Raw genomic sequence first — 17,763 nt, forward strand, 5'->3', positions numbered from 1 at the left:
ATTTTTTGCTTTCCAAGTACTCAACCTCATCTTGAATTTCTCAATGACCGGTACCCAATTTTTTTGCAAGTTTCATGTGGGCACTTATAGGCACCCCAAGATAAGTAAACGAGAAGGACGCATGACTACAATTGAGTACATTTGCAAGTCTTATGATCTCTCCATTTTCAACAGCCACTCCATACACTTTACTTTTGGATACCTTAAGCCCTGAAGCAACGTAAAAACATCTAAGCAAACTGTAACATCCCATTTTAAGGAGAGTAATTAAATAATAATTCAGGAACCCCGGGAAGTAATTATTATTATTATAATTTTATAGTATTAGAGCTCAAAAATCAAATAATAAATATTGGGATATTAGTTTCGGGGATTAAAGAATGATATTGGATTTAATTTAAAAGGAAATGAGGTGGATGGGCTGGTTATGTCATAGTTAAGATATTGGGGATTGTTTGGTAGTTTATGGGACTTAACATGTAAGGGATTTCCATGGATTGGGTTGAAAAGGTAAATTTGGATTATTTTGAAAGAATTATGGGGAGGAGGGGCCATTTTGGTTATTATGGGATACTTTTCTTATGGGGTTCAGGGTATTTAAATGTAATATACCCGTCACCCTCAAAACCTAACCCTAATTATTTGTTGCGGCCGTCACCTTCCACACCTCCTTTCCCTCTAGCCGTCACCACTTGACACCCTTGATGTTCCGATCGATCATGAGCTCCGACGGTATCCACTCGACTGGAGACGCCGAAGACCGATGGGGGTTGCGGGTGACCTTCGGGTGTTGCCGGATTCTCACCTCCCGCCGCTGTCGCATCATTTATATGGAGGTCGGAGTGCCACCGCCGCTCCAAACGTTATCGAGGATTCCCCCGACGAAGCTGGGTGTGCCGCTGCCACCTCTCAGTTATCCTTCTATCTTCTTCTTCTCTCTTTTCTGCCACCGTTCACAGCCACTCTCGGCTGTTGGCGGTACCATTCCGATTACCGTTTGCCTTGTAACTCGTCACACAGCAGCCGCCGCCGCCTGCTTCCGGTTGCTTGTGTGGAGGGTGTCGCCGACAACCGCTGCTGCTGGCCGTTTCACTTGATGCCGCCGCCACCGTGAGCCGCCTGGGTGGCTGGAGTGTATTCTAAATCGGATGTGCGTGTTGCAGCTGTGTCTCGCAAATTATTGGTGCCTCGGGTTGCTGCTGCCGGAGAAAAATCAAGGAAAAACCACCATGGGCGCCGGCCATGGTGGCTGCCGCCTCAAGACCGCCATGGAGGGTGTGTATGTTTCTATGTGTGTGTAATTAGTATGTGTGTTAGTTTTATGTGAGTGTGTGTGTTGAATATTATTGTAAGTTGTAATAGTGCGGGATTAATGAAAGAAAAGCTTGAAACTGCCACCGTGAGGTGGTGGTTGCCGCCTCCTGCCGCCACCGACCGCCGTGTCGGGTGGCGGTGTGTTTTGTTTACGTTTGGACCTCGTTTGAGGGAAGTTTGGACAATGTGGGATCAATGAAACCCTAGTGGGCCCAAATGAACCCTAATGGGCCAATAAGGCCCAATGTGACCTTAAAGCCCAACCAATGGACTAATGGGCTAGTATTGGGATGGAAAACCCTAAGGGCATAAAACCCTAATTGTTGAGAATTAATCAGAACACACTCACACGAGAATTAATTATTAAACCTAAAATAATAATTAATAATCATTGGCAAACTAGCTTAAGGCAATATTGGACTTAATGGATTAAGTCCTTAATGAGTTAAGTAAGAAACACTTAACCCTAATTGTCATTTTATGTGAAACCCTAATTTCACTTGGGCTTTGTGTTGGACCTTTCTTTTGGGTTTTGGTAATTGGGTTATTAATGGGCCATCCAAGAATAAGTAAATGGACTAAATAATTGTATGGGTTTTAGGATAAGGCCTATGTGAGGACTTGGGCCCAATTTGGAAAATTGGGCCATAGATGGGCCATAATTGGACCTTTATGATTATGTGATATTGGGCAATGGGAATTGAACTGGAATAATTGGATAGGCCTTAAGGAAAGACCATGTAGAGGTCTGGGCCCAATTTGGAAAATTGGGCCATATGTTGGGCCTTGGCCCATTACTTGACTTTTGGGCTTTTGGAGTGTGAGTTGGACTTTGAGCTTGGAACCCAATTATTAATTGGGTATTGTTTGATGTTGACAGTTCGGGAATCTGTCAACCAGCAACTGGAGTTTATTCTGCGGGACTTCAGCAGTGACAGGTGAGTTCTCCTCACTATATCAACAGGATCTACGGCACCAAGGCCGACCCTTTATGATTACATTCCGGTTTTAGGATGTTGCTATGCTATGTGATCTGTTAGATCTGTATGATTATCTGTGTATATGTTAGTGACCTGGTTAGGTCGGTATCCTGGTTTTAGGATGTTGCTATGCTATGAGATTTGTTAGATCTGTATGATTATCTGTGTATATGTTGGTGACCTGGTTAGGTCGGTATCCTGGTTTTAGGATGTTGCTATGCTATGTGATCTGTTAGATCCGTATGATCATCTGTACATATGTTAGTGACCTGGTTAGGTCGGTATCCTGGTTATAGGTGTTGGATTAGGTGTCTAAGCCCATAACTATAATTGGTATGTACTTGAATTGATAGCAGCACAGTCCTTTTGGGTTGCCCTCAACCTAGCAACTGGACAAGGAAATTATGAAAGGAGAGATATTAATTTATAAGATTAATAAATTAATATATATATATATATATATATAAATGATTTATTAATATGTTAATGGATTAATATATTAATTAGAAATCATTATGTTTAATTAATTGTTAGCCAGAAATTAATCAGAATTGATTTTGGGGTTAAAAGAATTAATTATAAGGTGCAGGGACTAGTTTGCAATTATCTAATAGTTGAGTGGAAGGCTCTAGAACCCCCTTGGAAGAGGGTGGACGAAATCTTTAGGGGAAACCCTAATAATTTCGTCCATAGGGGCTTGGATAAGGCCCTTGGGTTTGCTTAGGCCTTAAGCAAAGGATAACTAGGGTTTCCCTTAAACCCTAGATCCCTCAGCTATATAAGGAGCCTCCTGGTTCATGTTTTTGGTCACTGATTTCTTTGGAAGAAACCCTAAGGCCGAAATTGCATACTCTCTCCATCCTCTCTCCTCCAAGTTTCCTTCTTGCTAGTTCTTGGGTGTGATTCCATTAGAGGCATTACATTTGTGGTGCTAAGCTTCCAAGAAGATCAAGATCAAGATCAAGAGGATTATCAATTGTTTGCTATAACAATTGAAAGGTATGTAACTCCTAAACCCTAGTTTGTTAATTTCGAAATTAGCCTCTCTCCTCTAGGGTTCTTGTTTTGCAATTCAAAGTTGTATGTTCAATAGTTAAAACATAGATCCAAAGTAGGTTGCATGTGAACTTAGGAATTGTTTCTAGTTTATTTGTTGTACCTAAATCCCATCAGTGGTATCAGAGCCATTGTTGTTTTAAATTGAATTGCTACAATAGTTGAATTGCAAATTAGGGTTTATAGCCATTAAACCCTAAAGGCCAAATTTTCGCAATTAGGGTTTTGGATTGAAGGGTTTTCGAAAACCCTAGCCTCCAAAGAACCCTAATCGAAATTAGGGTTAGGGTTTTGAAAACCCTAGCCTACTCCCTTGTGAATTTCGAAATATGCTAGAGGATAACTAGGGTTTCTGGTTTTGGATAATTGTTACTTAATTAGATTAATTGGATAATTATCCTTACCCTATATTTTCGAAATTTAGAGGGATAAGGATTAGGATTAAATTAATGGATTAATTTAATTAGATAATCCTTACAAGATTTAATAATTTGATTAATAGTTAATTAAAAGATAAATATTAAATCTAGTTAATTGGTTTATTTAAATTTAAATTTAATAGCTTAAATTTCGAAATTTATAAACCCTTGAAGTTTTAAAAAGTTTTAAAACACACCTTATATATATATATATATATATTATAATTAAAGGTTTAATATTATATGTATAAGAATATGGTCAGTCAAATCGCTAGTATGCCTCATTCACGAAGCTAATCTATAAGGGGGGTATAAGGAAACTGCCTATAAAATGGTAGTTGAATGGGTGTCCACTCTCACCCACCGCTTCCTTGATTAGTGGAGGGTCGTTAGCAGAACGGATTTGATAGGACAACTACTTCTCATTAAAAGTATAATGATATTATAGAAAGTACTAGAACATTATTTTCAAAATCCCAACTCTAGTTACTTTAAGAAAAATGTGAAAAGTATGCTAATCCATGAAATTGCACATTATGCTTTATTGGTCGTTAGTGGAGCGTGTGTGGTTAACCAGCACACTAAAAGGCACTAATAAAGAGTAGTAATGGGTATCTCATGATTGTCATTTTGATGGAGCGTGTGTGGTTTACCAGCACATCAATAGTTAATGATAAAGACAATGAGGTTACCAAGCACATTTGCATGGTTATTCACATCTTGTTTGTGATCCTCGGCATCCCAGTCACAAATAGAAGAGCATAATCTGAGATTAAAACATGCCATTGAATAGTTTCAATGTATCTCAAAAGAATTAGGAATTTCACTTCGTTTGTTTCGTCTAATGGTGGAATTGGTGAATCGTCATTCGCCTACCTTTATGAAATTTGCACTTGGATCTCGGCATCCCATTTCTGAGTTGTGAATCTTCATAGTTGGATCCTAACCTTGATATTATATCTTTGGGTTATTCTATTAAGGTATCTTGAAATCTAACTAAAACTTTCTTTCTTTTCAGATGTCTACTCCTGGAAACACTTCTACTTCATCCTCCTCCAACCAGAACTTCTCCTTGCTCAATATCTGCTCCAAAGTCGTTATGGATGGCTCAAACTATAACGATTGGATGCGCAACATCAAGATGGCTCTTCGTTTCGAGAACAAAGAATATGTTCTTGAAAAGGAGCTCAAAGAGCTTGATGAGAATGAAGCTACTCCTGAAGATCTTGCTGCCTACAAGAAACATTACGATGATGCTACCAAAGTGGCATGCATCATGGTGGCAACTATGTCCCCAGAACTGCAGAGGTACTATGAGGACTACTGGCCTTTCGAGATGAACAAGGACCTTATGGAAAAGTACCATAAGCGAGCTCGTCAAGAAAAGTTCGAAGTAGTCAAGTCACTCATGGCTTGCAAGATGAAAGATGGGGAGTCGGTTGTGTCACATGTGCAAAGAATGCAATGCTACATAGAGCGTTTGGTCAAGCTCAATATTCACTTTGATGAGGAATTGGCCATTGACATGGTCTTGAACTCACTTCCTGAATGTTATGGTCAGTTTATTCTAACTTACCATTTGAACAATACTGAGCAGACCTTGGCCCAATTGCACAACTTGTTGCAGACAGCTGAGGCAGGAATGAAGGGTAAAAGTATACCCTCCACACCTACGAGTGCCCCTGTTTTGGCTATTGGACAGGGAAAGGGGAAAAAGAGGAAAGGTCCTCCCAAGCAAAACTGGAAGAGCAAGGCTCAAGCTGGGTCATCTAGTAATGGCCCAAAGGCTAAGCCCAATGGTTCCACTCCCCATGTTTCTGATCCAAAAGAGGCAGTTTGCTTTTACTGCAACCAAAAGGGGCATTGGAAGAGATCTTGCCCACAATATCTGCAAGATATCAAGGATGGCAAAGTGAAGCCATCTTCGGCAGGTATTTACACTATTTCTGCTAATAACTCATTATCTTCTACTTCATGGGTCCTTGATACAGGATGTGGTTTTCATATCTGTTCTGATTTGCAGGGTCTAAAGGAAAGTGAGGAGATAGAGCGAGGAAGGATAAACCTGATCATGGGAAACAGAAAGTCTTCACCAGTAACCAAGATCGGAGTTTATCAGCTTCTGCTTAGTAATGATGTTAGATTAGATTTAATAAATTGTTGCTATTCGTCTGAGATGACGAGAAACATTATTTCATTTCATGCATTGTTCAGACAAGGTTTTACATATTCTTTTAATGATTTGAATGGTTCAATTTCTGTTTATAAGAATGGTGTTTTTATGTTTGAAGCTTTGCCTTGTAATGGTGTGTATGAAACAGTGACTTGTGTTGATAGCCTAGGAAATAGTGTACTTAATATTGACTTGTCTAATAGTGTAGACAAGGCATGCTTGTGGCATTGTCGTCTTGGACACATCAACAAGAAACACATAGCCCAACTCCAAAAGGATGGAGTGTTGGAATCATTTGACCTAAAGTCAGATGATATGTGTGAATCTTGTCTTTTGGGAAAGATGACAAAATCACCATTCACAGGGTCTTGTGAAAGAGGTGAAGGTCGGTTGGATCTCATACACACGGATGTGTGTGGGCCCTTCAGATCAACTACAAGAGATGCTAATCGATTCTATGCGACTTTCACAGACGATTATAGCAGATATGGATATATCTGCTTGATCAAGCATAAGTCAGAAACTTTTGAAAAGTTCAAAGAGTTTAAGCATGAAGTCGAAAATCAATTGGGCAGAAAGATAAAGATACTTAGATCTGATAGAGGCGGGGAGTATCTTAGTATCGAGTTTAACGACTATCTGAAAGAATGTGGGATAGTCTCACAATTGACTCCTCCTAGGACACCACAGTTAAATGGTGTAGCTGAGAGGCGCAATCGAACCTTGTTAGACATGGTTCGTTCTATGATGAGTCGGGCTTCGCTTCCTATTCACTTCTGGGGGTATGCCTTAGAGACAGCCGCCCACATCCTCAATCTTGTCCCTACAAAGAAGGTTGCCAAAACACCTCACGAAATGTGGACAGGGAAAGTTCCCTCGTTAGCACATATTAAAGTCTGGGGTTGTGAAGCTTTCGTAAGACGAGAGACTCACGACAAGCTAGCAGCTAGAAGTGAGAAATGTGTTTTCATTGGTTACCCAAAGCAGTCTTTTGGATATTTGTTCTACAGGCCTAGTGAGAACGTGGTCTTTGTAGCACGAAGAGGAGTCTTTCTTGAAAGAGAGCTCATATTCAAAGAGGACAGTGGGAGCACTATTGACCTTGAAGAAATTCAAGAGTCAGCCAATGAAGGAACCTTAGATGACACTAGCACTCAACCAGAGGAAACAGTTCCTGTTGAACCAATCGATAACTCATTATCTCTTAGAAGATCCACTAGGGTGAGTGTGCCACCTGAGTTGTATGGTTTTCATATTACTTCAGATGGTGACACATTCATAAGTGACAGAACACTGGTAAACTTAGATGAACCAGTCACTTATAAGGAAGCAATGGCAGGCCCAGAGGCTTCCAAGTGGAAAGAGGCAATGGACAGCGAGATTAAGTCCATGTATGACAACCAAGTTTGGAATTTGGTTGATAGTGCACCAGGTCGTAAGACAGTTGGGTGCAAATGGATCTTCAAGAAGAAGACATACATGGATGGAAATGTGCACACATTCAAGGCTCGACTGGTTGCAAAGGGTTTCACTCAAACCCCAGGGGTTGACTATGATGAGACCTTCTCGCCAGTGGCTAAGATTAAATCTATTAGGATATTGCTCGCCATAGCTGCCTTTCATGATTATGAAATCTGGAAGATGGATGTCAAAACTGCTTTCCTTAATGGGAAGTTGGCTGAAGATGTTTACATGAGTCAGCCAGAGGGTTTTGTTGATGCAAAGTTCCCCAATAGAGTGTGCAAGCTTGAGAAATCCATTTATGGATTGAAACAAGCATATCGCAGTTGGAATCTTTGCTTCCATGAGAAAGTCAAAGAGTTTGGTTTCTCTAGAAGTGAAGATGAGTTCTGTGTGTATATCAAGGCTAGTGGGAGTATAGTAACTTTTCTGGTGTTGTATGTCGATGACATATTACTCATTGGTAACGACGTTCCAACCTTGAAAGAAGTTAAGTCTTGGCTTGGAAAGTGTTTTGCCATGAAAGACCTTGGAGAAGCTGCCTATATTCTTGGGATTAGAATATTGAGAGATAGAAAGAAGAGACTAATTGGACTTAGTCAGAGCACATACTTGGATAAGGTACTAAAGAGGTTTAGTATGGAAAATTCCAAGAAGGGAGAGCTACCTATCCAGAGCAATACCAAATTGAGTAAGACTCAATGCCCGAGTACAGATGTTGAAATAGATGACATGAGTCGTGTACCTTATGCTTCCGCTGTCGGATCGATCATGTACGCTATGACATGTACTCGCCCTGATGTGGCATTTGCTTTGAGCATGGTCAGTCGCTATCAGGGAAACCCAGGTAGAGCTCATTGGATAGCAGTTAAGAATATACTCAAGTATTTGCGAAGGACAAAGGACTGGGTCCTTGTGCTTGGTGGCAGTGATACTTTGAGAGTAGATGGTTACAGTGATGCCAGCTTTCAGACGGATAGAGATAACTTCCGTTCTCAGTCGGGCTGGGTGTTTTTACTGAATGGAGGAGCAGTTACTTGGAAGAGTTCCAAGCAAAATACGGTGGCTGATTCTACTTGTGAATCAGAATACATAGCAGCAAGTGAAGCGTCGAAAGAAGCAGCTTGGTTGAGGAACTTCATCGGGGATCTCGGAGTTGTTCCAACCATCCAGGAGCCTATGGAACTGTTCTGCGATAATGAAGGAGCGGTTGCCTTGACAAAGGAACCGAGAGATCATGGTAAGACCAGACATATCGACAGAAAGTACCATTTCATCAGACATAGAGTAGAAGAAGGCCATCTTATAGTAAAGAGGGTGTCATCTGAAGATAATCCAGCAGATCCTCTCACAAAGGGTCTGAGTAGGGCTAAGCATATTCAGCATGCTCGGAGCATAGGACTGAAAGATGATATTAGTTTTAGTAGTTAGATTAGTTTTTGAAACTTGTAACAAAGTAAATGTAATTGACTTTTGGTGATTAAATAATAAAGTATTATTTATAAGTTTGGCTACTACCTTTTGTCAATTGTTTATTATTGTGTTTCATTTTTGCATGTTTTACTTCCTGAATAATGAGATTATTCAAACTCCACAGTCGCTCGTACTCTTGGAAGTAAGTAGTGAATTAAGACTGTCATGAATTGGATTGCAGATTGTCTAAGGATAGACATGGCAATAGAATTGCTGCAACGTTCATGAGTACTCAGAAATTGAGATTTGAGTATTGGATAAACCCTCGCTCAGAGTATTACTTCATGGAATTCATCACGAGTAATACTGAGACGATAATATCTTATAATCTTGAAACGAAGATATATGAGTTGTAATTTACAAGTCGGTTGTGCATTGGTGATACGAAAACGCATCAGTAACTTGGTGTTATAAAACGTATTATCATGCATAATTTGATGAGTAAAAGATACAAGCATATGAGTCAACGTTTATTCGTTCCTTTTGCCCTAACAGGAAAAGCGATATCTGTGGGCCCCTCGATGATTTGGTGTTGACTTATGTGTTGGGCCCAGCCAGGACTAAATTGATGTGTTCGATTAGAAGTCCTTCATCATCACAAATTAGGAATCGGGAAACATAGATTCTGGACAAAGAGATTGATTACATTCCATGTCTTTTGTCTGGGGATATCAAGCAGAACGAAGGGTTATATGATCACTTATATTAGGACACGTAACTGACTGGGTCAGAGTTCGACAGCAGCTTTTGGAAGCTACAATTTGCTGGTCAAATTTAGAAGGCATACTAGCAATTATAGTTACAGACTTATCCAAGTGGGAGACTGTTGGATTAGGTGTCTAAGCCCATAACTATAATTGGTATGTACTTGAATTGATAGCAGCACAGTCCTTTTGGGTTGCCCTCAACCTAGCAATTGGACAAGGAAATTATGAAAGGAGAGATATTAATTTATAAGATTAATAAATTAATATATATAAATGATTTATTAATATGTTAATGGATTAATATATTAATTAGAAATCATTATGTTTAATTAATTGTTAGCCAGAAATTAATCAGAATTGATTTTGGGGTTAAAAGAATTAATTATAAGGTGCAGGGACTAGTTTGCAATTATCTAATAGTTGAGTGGAAAGCTCTAGAACCCCCTTGGAAGAGGGTGGACGAAATCTTTAGGGGAAACCCTAATAATTTCGTCCATAGGGGCTTGGATAAGGCCCTTGGGTTTGCTTAGGCCCTAAGCAAAGGATAACTAGGGTTTCCCTTAAACCCTAGATCCCTCAGCTATATAAGGAGCCTCCTGGTTCATGTTTTTGGTCACTGATTTCTTTGGAAGAAACCCTAAGGCCGAAATTGCATACTCTCTCCATCCTCTCTCCTCCAAGTTTCCTTCTTGCTAGTTCTTGGGTGTGATTCCATTAGAGGTATTACATTTGTGGTGCTAAGCTTCCAAGAAGATCAAGATCAAGATCAAGAGGATTATCAATTGTTTGCTATAACAATTGAAAGGTATGTAACTCCTAAACCCTAGTTTGTTAATTTCGAAATTAGCCTCTCTCCTCTAGGGTTCTTGTTTTGCAATTCAAAGTTGTATGTTCAATAGTTAAAACATAGATCCAAAGTAGGTTGCATGTGAACTTAGGAATTGTTTCTAGTTTATTTGTTGTACCTAAATCCCATCAATAGGGTGTTGCTATGCTATTTGATCTGTTAGATCGGTTGACCGTTATGTATGCTAGCGTATGATATGTATGTGCACATGTTTGTTTGATTGGGGGTTTGGGTTGAGGCGGTCCTGCTTTGTGCTGAAGGCCAACATACCCAGGGCGGTCCGGATAGACTACAGACCCAGGAGGGTATGATAGTCAGACCGAAGGCCCGACGAGCGGTCCGGATAAGCTGAAGGCCCTACGAGGCGGTCCAGACGTGCCGAAGACTCGGAGAGCGGTCCAGATAGACTGAAGGCCTGCGAGGCGGTCCAGTCAGGCTGAAGGCTCATTATGCATGCTGATCTGTGATTGTATTGATATGATATTTGTTCTGGTTAGTATGGGTTAGTATTTTGGGGGTAACTCACTAAGCCTTCGAGCTTACGTTTATCGAATATTGTTTCAGGTACTTCTGATGATCGCGGAAGGCGAAGGCGTGATCGTACAGCTCCTCATATTTCATGGTTTTATGATTTGATTCTGGGGATACTCTGATGTTTAAACTATTTTGAAAACAAACTGTAATAACTTGATGCTTTTTAAATGTTTTAAAAAGATTTAAATTGACTTGAATTTTTGGGATGTTACACAAACGATTTAGATTCACCATATTTACCGGGCACCATTCACCAATAAAGGTAATGTCATCTGCATACATGAGATGAGATAACATTGGGCCATTACATGGAAGAGAAATACCTCTAAAAATATGCTCATCACAGGCCGATTTCATGCATACATTTAGAGCTTCCATGGCTATAATAAATAGAAAGGGAGATAATGGATCCCCTTGCCTCACTCCCCTTCTAATATTAAATTCTGTTGTTGGCGACCCATTCACAAGAATCAAGGCTCTACCGGAAGAAAAACAACCTTTTATCCATTTGCACCATTTATCCCCAAAATTCATTTGCTCCATAATTGAAATTAAAAAGTTCCAATTTAAAGAGTTAAAGCCTTATCAAAATCAACTTTAAAAATTTGAACTTTTTTCTTCATCTTTTTTGCCCAAGTGTAAACTTCATTGAGTAAGAGCGGACCGTTGAGGATACTCCTACCTTCAACATACGCCGATTGCTCGGGTGAAATTAACTTACCAATCACTTTCTTGAGTCGCGAGGCTAGTAACTTGGAAAGTACCTTATACATGCAACCTATTAGATTCACCGGACGATAATCTTTCAACACCAATGGATCCGATACTTTCGGTATAAGGGAAATAAATGAGGCATTGCAACCCTTGGACAAGAAACCGGACATTTCAAACTCTTTAACAAAATTAAAGAAATCATATTTAATTATGTCCCAATAATTCTTTATGAATTTAAACGTAAATCCATCCGGTCCCGGCGCCTTTTCGTTTCCACAACACCACATTGCTTCTGTAAGTTCCTCCATAGTAAACGAATTTTATTGCTAATTTTATCCAAATTTTAGTTGGGGTTTGCTACGCCTACGTCATTCATAATTTTTATGTCCAAACTATCATGATTTTCTAGAGGGAGGAGGGACAGAGGGATGTTAATAAATAAGTAATTACTAAATTGGTTCAAAAGCCAAATGGTCATAAAGAAAAGTCTAACTGATGGTCCGTTAGACTTAAAGGAGGGTAGACCGACATTGAAAATATTGGAAAAACAAGGACGAAATTGATATAAGTTGGATATTTAGATATATTCGTTAAACTACAAGGACCCGAAATTTACTCTAATGTAATCCGGCTCATGGGTTTAGTTAACCAGCGGCTCGATCTAGAAGCTCCTTTATTTATTCAAGTTTTGGTTTCTTTTTCTCCAAGAAACTAATTAAAAAATCCGCCATCACGTGACCCTCCGGCTTCGGCTAATCCGCCGCTCCGCTATAAATTAGGTGTCGTAGTCCTTCATCACGCACACTACACCCATCTCACCAACTACGATCTTCAAACACTTTGCGCAATGGGTAATTTCTCTTCCGTTTTGATGTCCATTCACATCGTTTTTCTGTTGCTTTTGGTTTTTATGTTCGTTCTCTGTTTTGTTTCATTTTGCAGGATCAGATAAGAAGATTAAGATCGGAATCAACGGTACTCTATTTTTTTTTTTTTTTTTTTTATTGATTTCAGTTTGATATTTATTTGACTTTTTGGTTTTCAATTGATTAGTTTGTTTTAAATGATATGTGATAGGATTCGGAAGAATCGGTCGTCTAGTTGCTAGAGTTGCTCTCCAGAGAGATGATGTTGAGCTTGTTGCTGTTAATGATCCATTCATCACCACTGAGTACATGGTAACTTTATCATATGATAATCCTTTTGTTGCTTATGCTACAAATGCTTATTTTTATTTACAAGATTCGATCATATATGTCAAATTACATAGAATTACACTTTTCGATGGAATCATCAAAGGGAAACTAAAAAAATGGTAAACCGCATTATTGATACAAATGCTGTATTCAAATATGTATCGATCTATGCTGTATTCAAATAGTCATACAACTTATGAATTATTTGTTTGCTCTGTCTGTGTACATATAGCGATTTATGCTTAGGCTACCATCTTGTGTTAGTTGTGATAGTTTGAGTTAAGATGATGTTAATGGTCCTTTCACCACCAAACCATGTGTGATATGGGTATTATGCAAAAGTTTAGGTCACATATACTAGTACACTGAACAAGTTTTAACATATGTGAATGTATGTGATTGATGCAAATGTTTGGTGTGTATGAGATCCTATCTCTTTATGTATTTGTAACGAATTCTTGCAGTCATATAATGTTTGATGATATCGTTTTTACAAATGCTAATAGTTGTATAGATTGAGTCTTGTGTCTGTGTGGACAAATTATTATGTAATGTGTTGAATTGAAGCATTCAAATTGTACTACTACTACTACTACTCTCAATACGTTTATGACTTTAGAGAACTTAAATGTCTCAGTTTGATTTAGATGTATAAAATAAAGCAGAGTCCAAACTATAATAGTACTCAAATAAATATAAATTGTAGCATCTCCCTTTGCAAAAATTCACTGGTTACCATACATGCAGACATATATGTTCAAGTACGACAGTGTTCATGGCCAGTGGAAGCACCATGAGCTTAAAGTCAAAGATGAGAAGACCCTTCTCTTCGGTGATAAACCTGTCACTGTTTTTGGCATCAGGTAAGATCTATGATCCATCTTAAGTCTTTGTTGGAGATTTTTTTATAAAGAATATTCTGTAAACTATTTGTCTTTTCATACTATTTAGGAACCCAGAAGAAATCCCATGGGGTGCAGCTGGAGCTGACTTTGTTGTGGAGTCTACTGGAGTCTTCACTGATAAGGACAAGGCTGCTGCCCATTTGAAGGTTTCATTAAATCTCTATATACTTTTACCAATTTTGTTTATGTTTAATTATATTTAATTATTTAATTATTTGTTATATATGTAGGGTGGAGCAAAGAAGGTTGTCATTTCTGCTCCTAGCAAGGATGCACCCATGTTTGTTGTGGGTGTGAACGAGAAGGAATACAAACCCGAGCTTGACATTGTTTCAAATGCCAGCTGTACAACCAACTGCCTTGCTCCACTCGCCAAGGTTATATAACCTCCATTTCAACTAATAATATTCACCATGCTTTTTTCTTTTTGTATTTTTCACACACAAAAAAAAAAAAAATACAGGTCATTAACGATAGGTTCGGAATTGTTGAGGGTCTTATGACAACTGTTCACTCTATCACTGGTATTTACTTTTTACGGATTTACCCTTTCATTAGATTAAATTGTTGACTAAAAACAAAATGTATTTAACATTTTAACTAAACTTCCAGCCACTCAAAAGACCGTGGATGGCCCATCAATGAAGGACTGGAGAGGTGGAAGAGCTGCTTCTTTCAACATCATTCCCAGTAGCACCGGAGCTGCTAAGGTAAAAACACACCTTTAGACTTTAGTTAAATACCCTTTAATAATTTTATACAAATGTTTATTTCAACTTATATTATATATATATGGGTGTGTTGAATGTTGATGTAGGCTGTGGGTAAGGTTTTGCCTGCACTTAATGGGAAATTGACTGGAATGGCCTTCCGTGTGCCAACTGTGGATGTGTCAGTTGTTGACTTGACTGTAAGGCTGGAAAAGAAGGCTACCTATGAGCAGATTAAGGCTGCCATTAAGTACGTATGGGAATATATAAATTAATATTTTGTTAAAACATAATGTTAACTTTTGGGGTTGTTTTTGTAATTTCAGAGAGGAATCAGAGGGCAAAATGAAGGGCATTTTGGGATATACAGAAGATGATGTTGTGTCCACTGACTTTATCGGTGACAACAGGTCAAGCATCTTTGATGCTAAAGCTGGAATAGCTTTGAATGACAACTTTGTGAAACTGGTGTCGTGGTATGATAATGAATGGGGATACAGGTAACTATATTTATATCTTTCAACATGGAAGAAGTTGAAAGAATTGGCCCTGTGTTAAGATTCACATGCATACTCTCTAATCAATGTTTATTTTTTGCCATGTATGCAGCTCCCGTGTTATTGACCTCATCTGCCACATTGCATCTGTCCAAGCCTAAATTTTTCAATGGATGATCGTTGTGCGGTGGTTTTATTTTGGTCATTTTGTCTGATTATGTTTTGAGAATGATTTAGGACTTTGGTGGTAATAAGTCTTTTTATACTTTGAGTTATTATTGAGAACAAGTCTTATGACAACCATTTCTATGACAATATATCTTTTGAATCCTATGGTTTATTCTAAAGTCTAGAGTGTTGCTGATTTTTATAGCTTCATAAAATGACTTCAATTTTATTGTCTTACCCGGATGGGAAAACTTGAAAAACATGATTGCTTTTTATGATTTTATTAAACTTTGTGTGTTTTAAACTTGAACAAGTCTTATACCAACCTTTCCGATGTTGTCCCTTTTGCGATGTTGTCCATATTATGATCTTTATGAAATTGATATGCATAATGATGTTTCAAATGTAAATATATGTAGTACCACCATATTCAAGCATGCCTTGAATCAACCATACCACCATATATAAATATGACTTGAATCAAACATATTAGACAGAAGTTTGGAGGAAATTGCCCGATTTATGCATATTCTATTTGTGTGGAAATATGATTTAAGGTAGTTTTCCATTTGACTAAAAGGAAATGCCCACGATCTATTAAGACCTATACATATTGATGTCGGCAATCCTTACATAGCCATGTCTAAATTTGGTATAATGTCAAGGTAAAATGTCTTTACCACTACCTTTTGGGGTTATACCTTAGAGTCTGTTGTAGGCATTCTCGAAATGATTTCAACAAAGGTAACTAAGACATCAAACAATCTATGGCATGGGATTACACCCAAGTTGTCTTACTTTACTGCCCACATATGACATGTAATTTCTAGAAAACTAGAGTCTGGAACTTTCAAATGTCGCTTATGGGGTACTATTTCTACAACCTCGTCAAGGACAAACATGTTTGTTTCCAGGAATCTCGAGTTCTTAGAGAGAAATATCTTGTTACAAGAAGCAAGTAGGAACAATATAGACCTCAAAGAAATCCGAGAACCACAAGATAGTGATACAACACCTTCTATAAGTATTGTCGAACGTGGTAGGCCCGAACACTTAGCTGTAGAGGCATGCATCTGACATTCACAGTTTTGGTAGGATTCATCAACATCAACATTGATTTACAGTTAGTTCAAGTTGATAGACACAAATCCCTCCCTTGTAGGCGGAACCTCCTTGGACCATGGAGGTTGGTTTAAAAGTTTATTGTACCTAAATATTAATTTAGTTATAAAAAAATCCCTTACCGGTTTGAAAGTTACTTATACGGTTATACCTATATATTACTAATTTAGTTATGAAAAATTGGCTTCTAGCCCCTCCAATTTTATAAACTCACTAATAACCTATATATGTTTGATTTATTTATGTAACAAATCACTAGAAAGACTATTAACTAAGAAATTAAATAAACTAATTAACGAGAAAACTCTCGGATAGTCAAAAACAACATTCTTATATCGGGAATGTAACTTATCTAGGAAACTATACAACTATACAAAAAAAAAAAAAGCCAAAACACTAACATAAATTACAAAATTTTAAACTAAGTATTTGAGAAAAAAATTAAATCCTAGAAAAATATTCTCACCGTTAGAATTGTCCTCTCTCTCTCTCTCTCTCTCTCTCTCTCTCTCTCTCTCTCTCTCTCCACCGGTCTACTCAACTCTCACTTCCTCTGTCATATTGTGCCGCTTTGCGGCTATCTCTCCTCGTTGGAGTAAGTTTGTATCCACACGTACTCTCTTTATCTTTCTGTTTTTCTCACTAATCATACCACTCTAAACTTTGATAACAAGTCTCTCCATGGGTGGATGCCTTAAGGCCCTCACCTGCTATTATGTCTCTCCGATGTTGCTTCTCATCTCCGATTCACTTCTCGCTTGGTCATTCTTTGGATTTATTTCACAGTTATATCTTCTTACCTATGTTGTACACATAAAAGTAAATATAAACAACCGATTCACCCAATAATTTGACCTAGGTACTTGTTATTCTTTATTGTTAGTTTATTATAATTAAAATGTTTCTAAATACCATGGTTGCATAAATCGGGATTAATCGTTTGACGTTCTCCAACCGACTAAGATTAGTGTGTTTGACGTAAATTATGGATTAATCGGTCTTGGCGGGATTAATCAGTCAACAAAAGTAAAAAAAAAAAGTAAAAAATTCAAAAAATTAAATTTTTTTTACTCCAAAATTTTCAAATTTTCAAATTTTCAAATATTATACCAAAATGTTCATATTTTCGTATTTTCAAATTTTCAAATTACAAATTCTCTTATTTTCTAATTTTGAAGTACTTTTTTTTTCTTAAACTATATTAATCTTTGATTAATTTTAATATTTTATTAATAATCTATGGTCCTCGATTAATCCCCGCCAATACCGATTAATCCCTTAACACCAGTCGACCGTCGAGCTACCGTCGAATGATTTTTACAACCTTACTAAATACTAAGTATTTATTATGGATATATTATAAGTTGATATTAAATTATTCTTATTTAGATCTTTATATTTTTATTTGAATTTGAATGTTCCTATATAATTACAAATTGTTGTGCATATATAACAAATTGATTGTTATTTGTGTTAATTAGAGTTTG

At 37.8% G+C, this 17,763-nt stretch overlaps 1 protein-coding gene across 1 annotated transcript; it reads left to right on the forward strand.

Moving 5' to 3' along the window:
- The first annotated feature begins 12,409 nt into the window (after positions 1-12,409).
- Positions 12,410-15,319, forward strand: LOC145165837 (glyceraldehyde-3-phosphate dehydrogenase, cytosolic). The gene is made up of 11 exons (XM_079084743.1): positions 12,410-12,529; positions 12,621-12,653; positions 12,756-12,856; positions 13,622-13,737; positions 13,826-13,925; positions 14,010-14,156; positions 14,243-14,303; positions 14,392-14,489; positions 14,597-14,739; positions 14,816-14,989; positions 15,099-15,319. The coding sequence occupies exons 1-11, from the start codon at positions 12,526-12,528 to the stop codon at positions 15,145-15,147; spliced, it is 1,026 nt and encodes a 341-aa protein (XP_078940869.1). The 5' UTR covers positions 12,410-12,525; the 3' UTR covers positions 15,148-15,319.
- The last annotated feature ends 2,444 nt before the right edge of the window (positions 15,320-17,763 follow it).

This window comes from Lactuca virosa, chromosome 3, assembly GCF_052849685.1.
Source record: "Lactuca virosa cultivar CGN04683 chromosome 3, Lactuca_virosa_CGN04683_v6, whole genome shotgun sequence".
NCBI classification, from domain to species: Eukaryota; Viridiplantae; Streptophyta; class Magnoliopsida; order Asterales; family Asteraceae; genus Lactuca; species Lactuca virosa.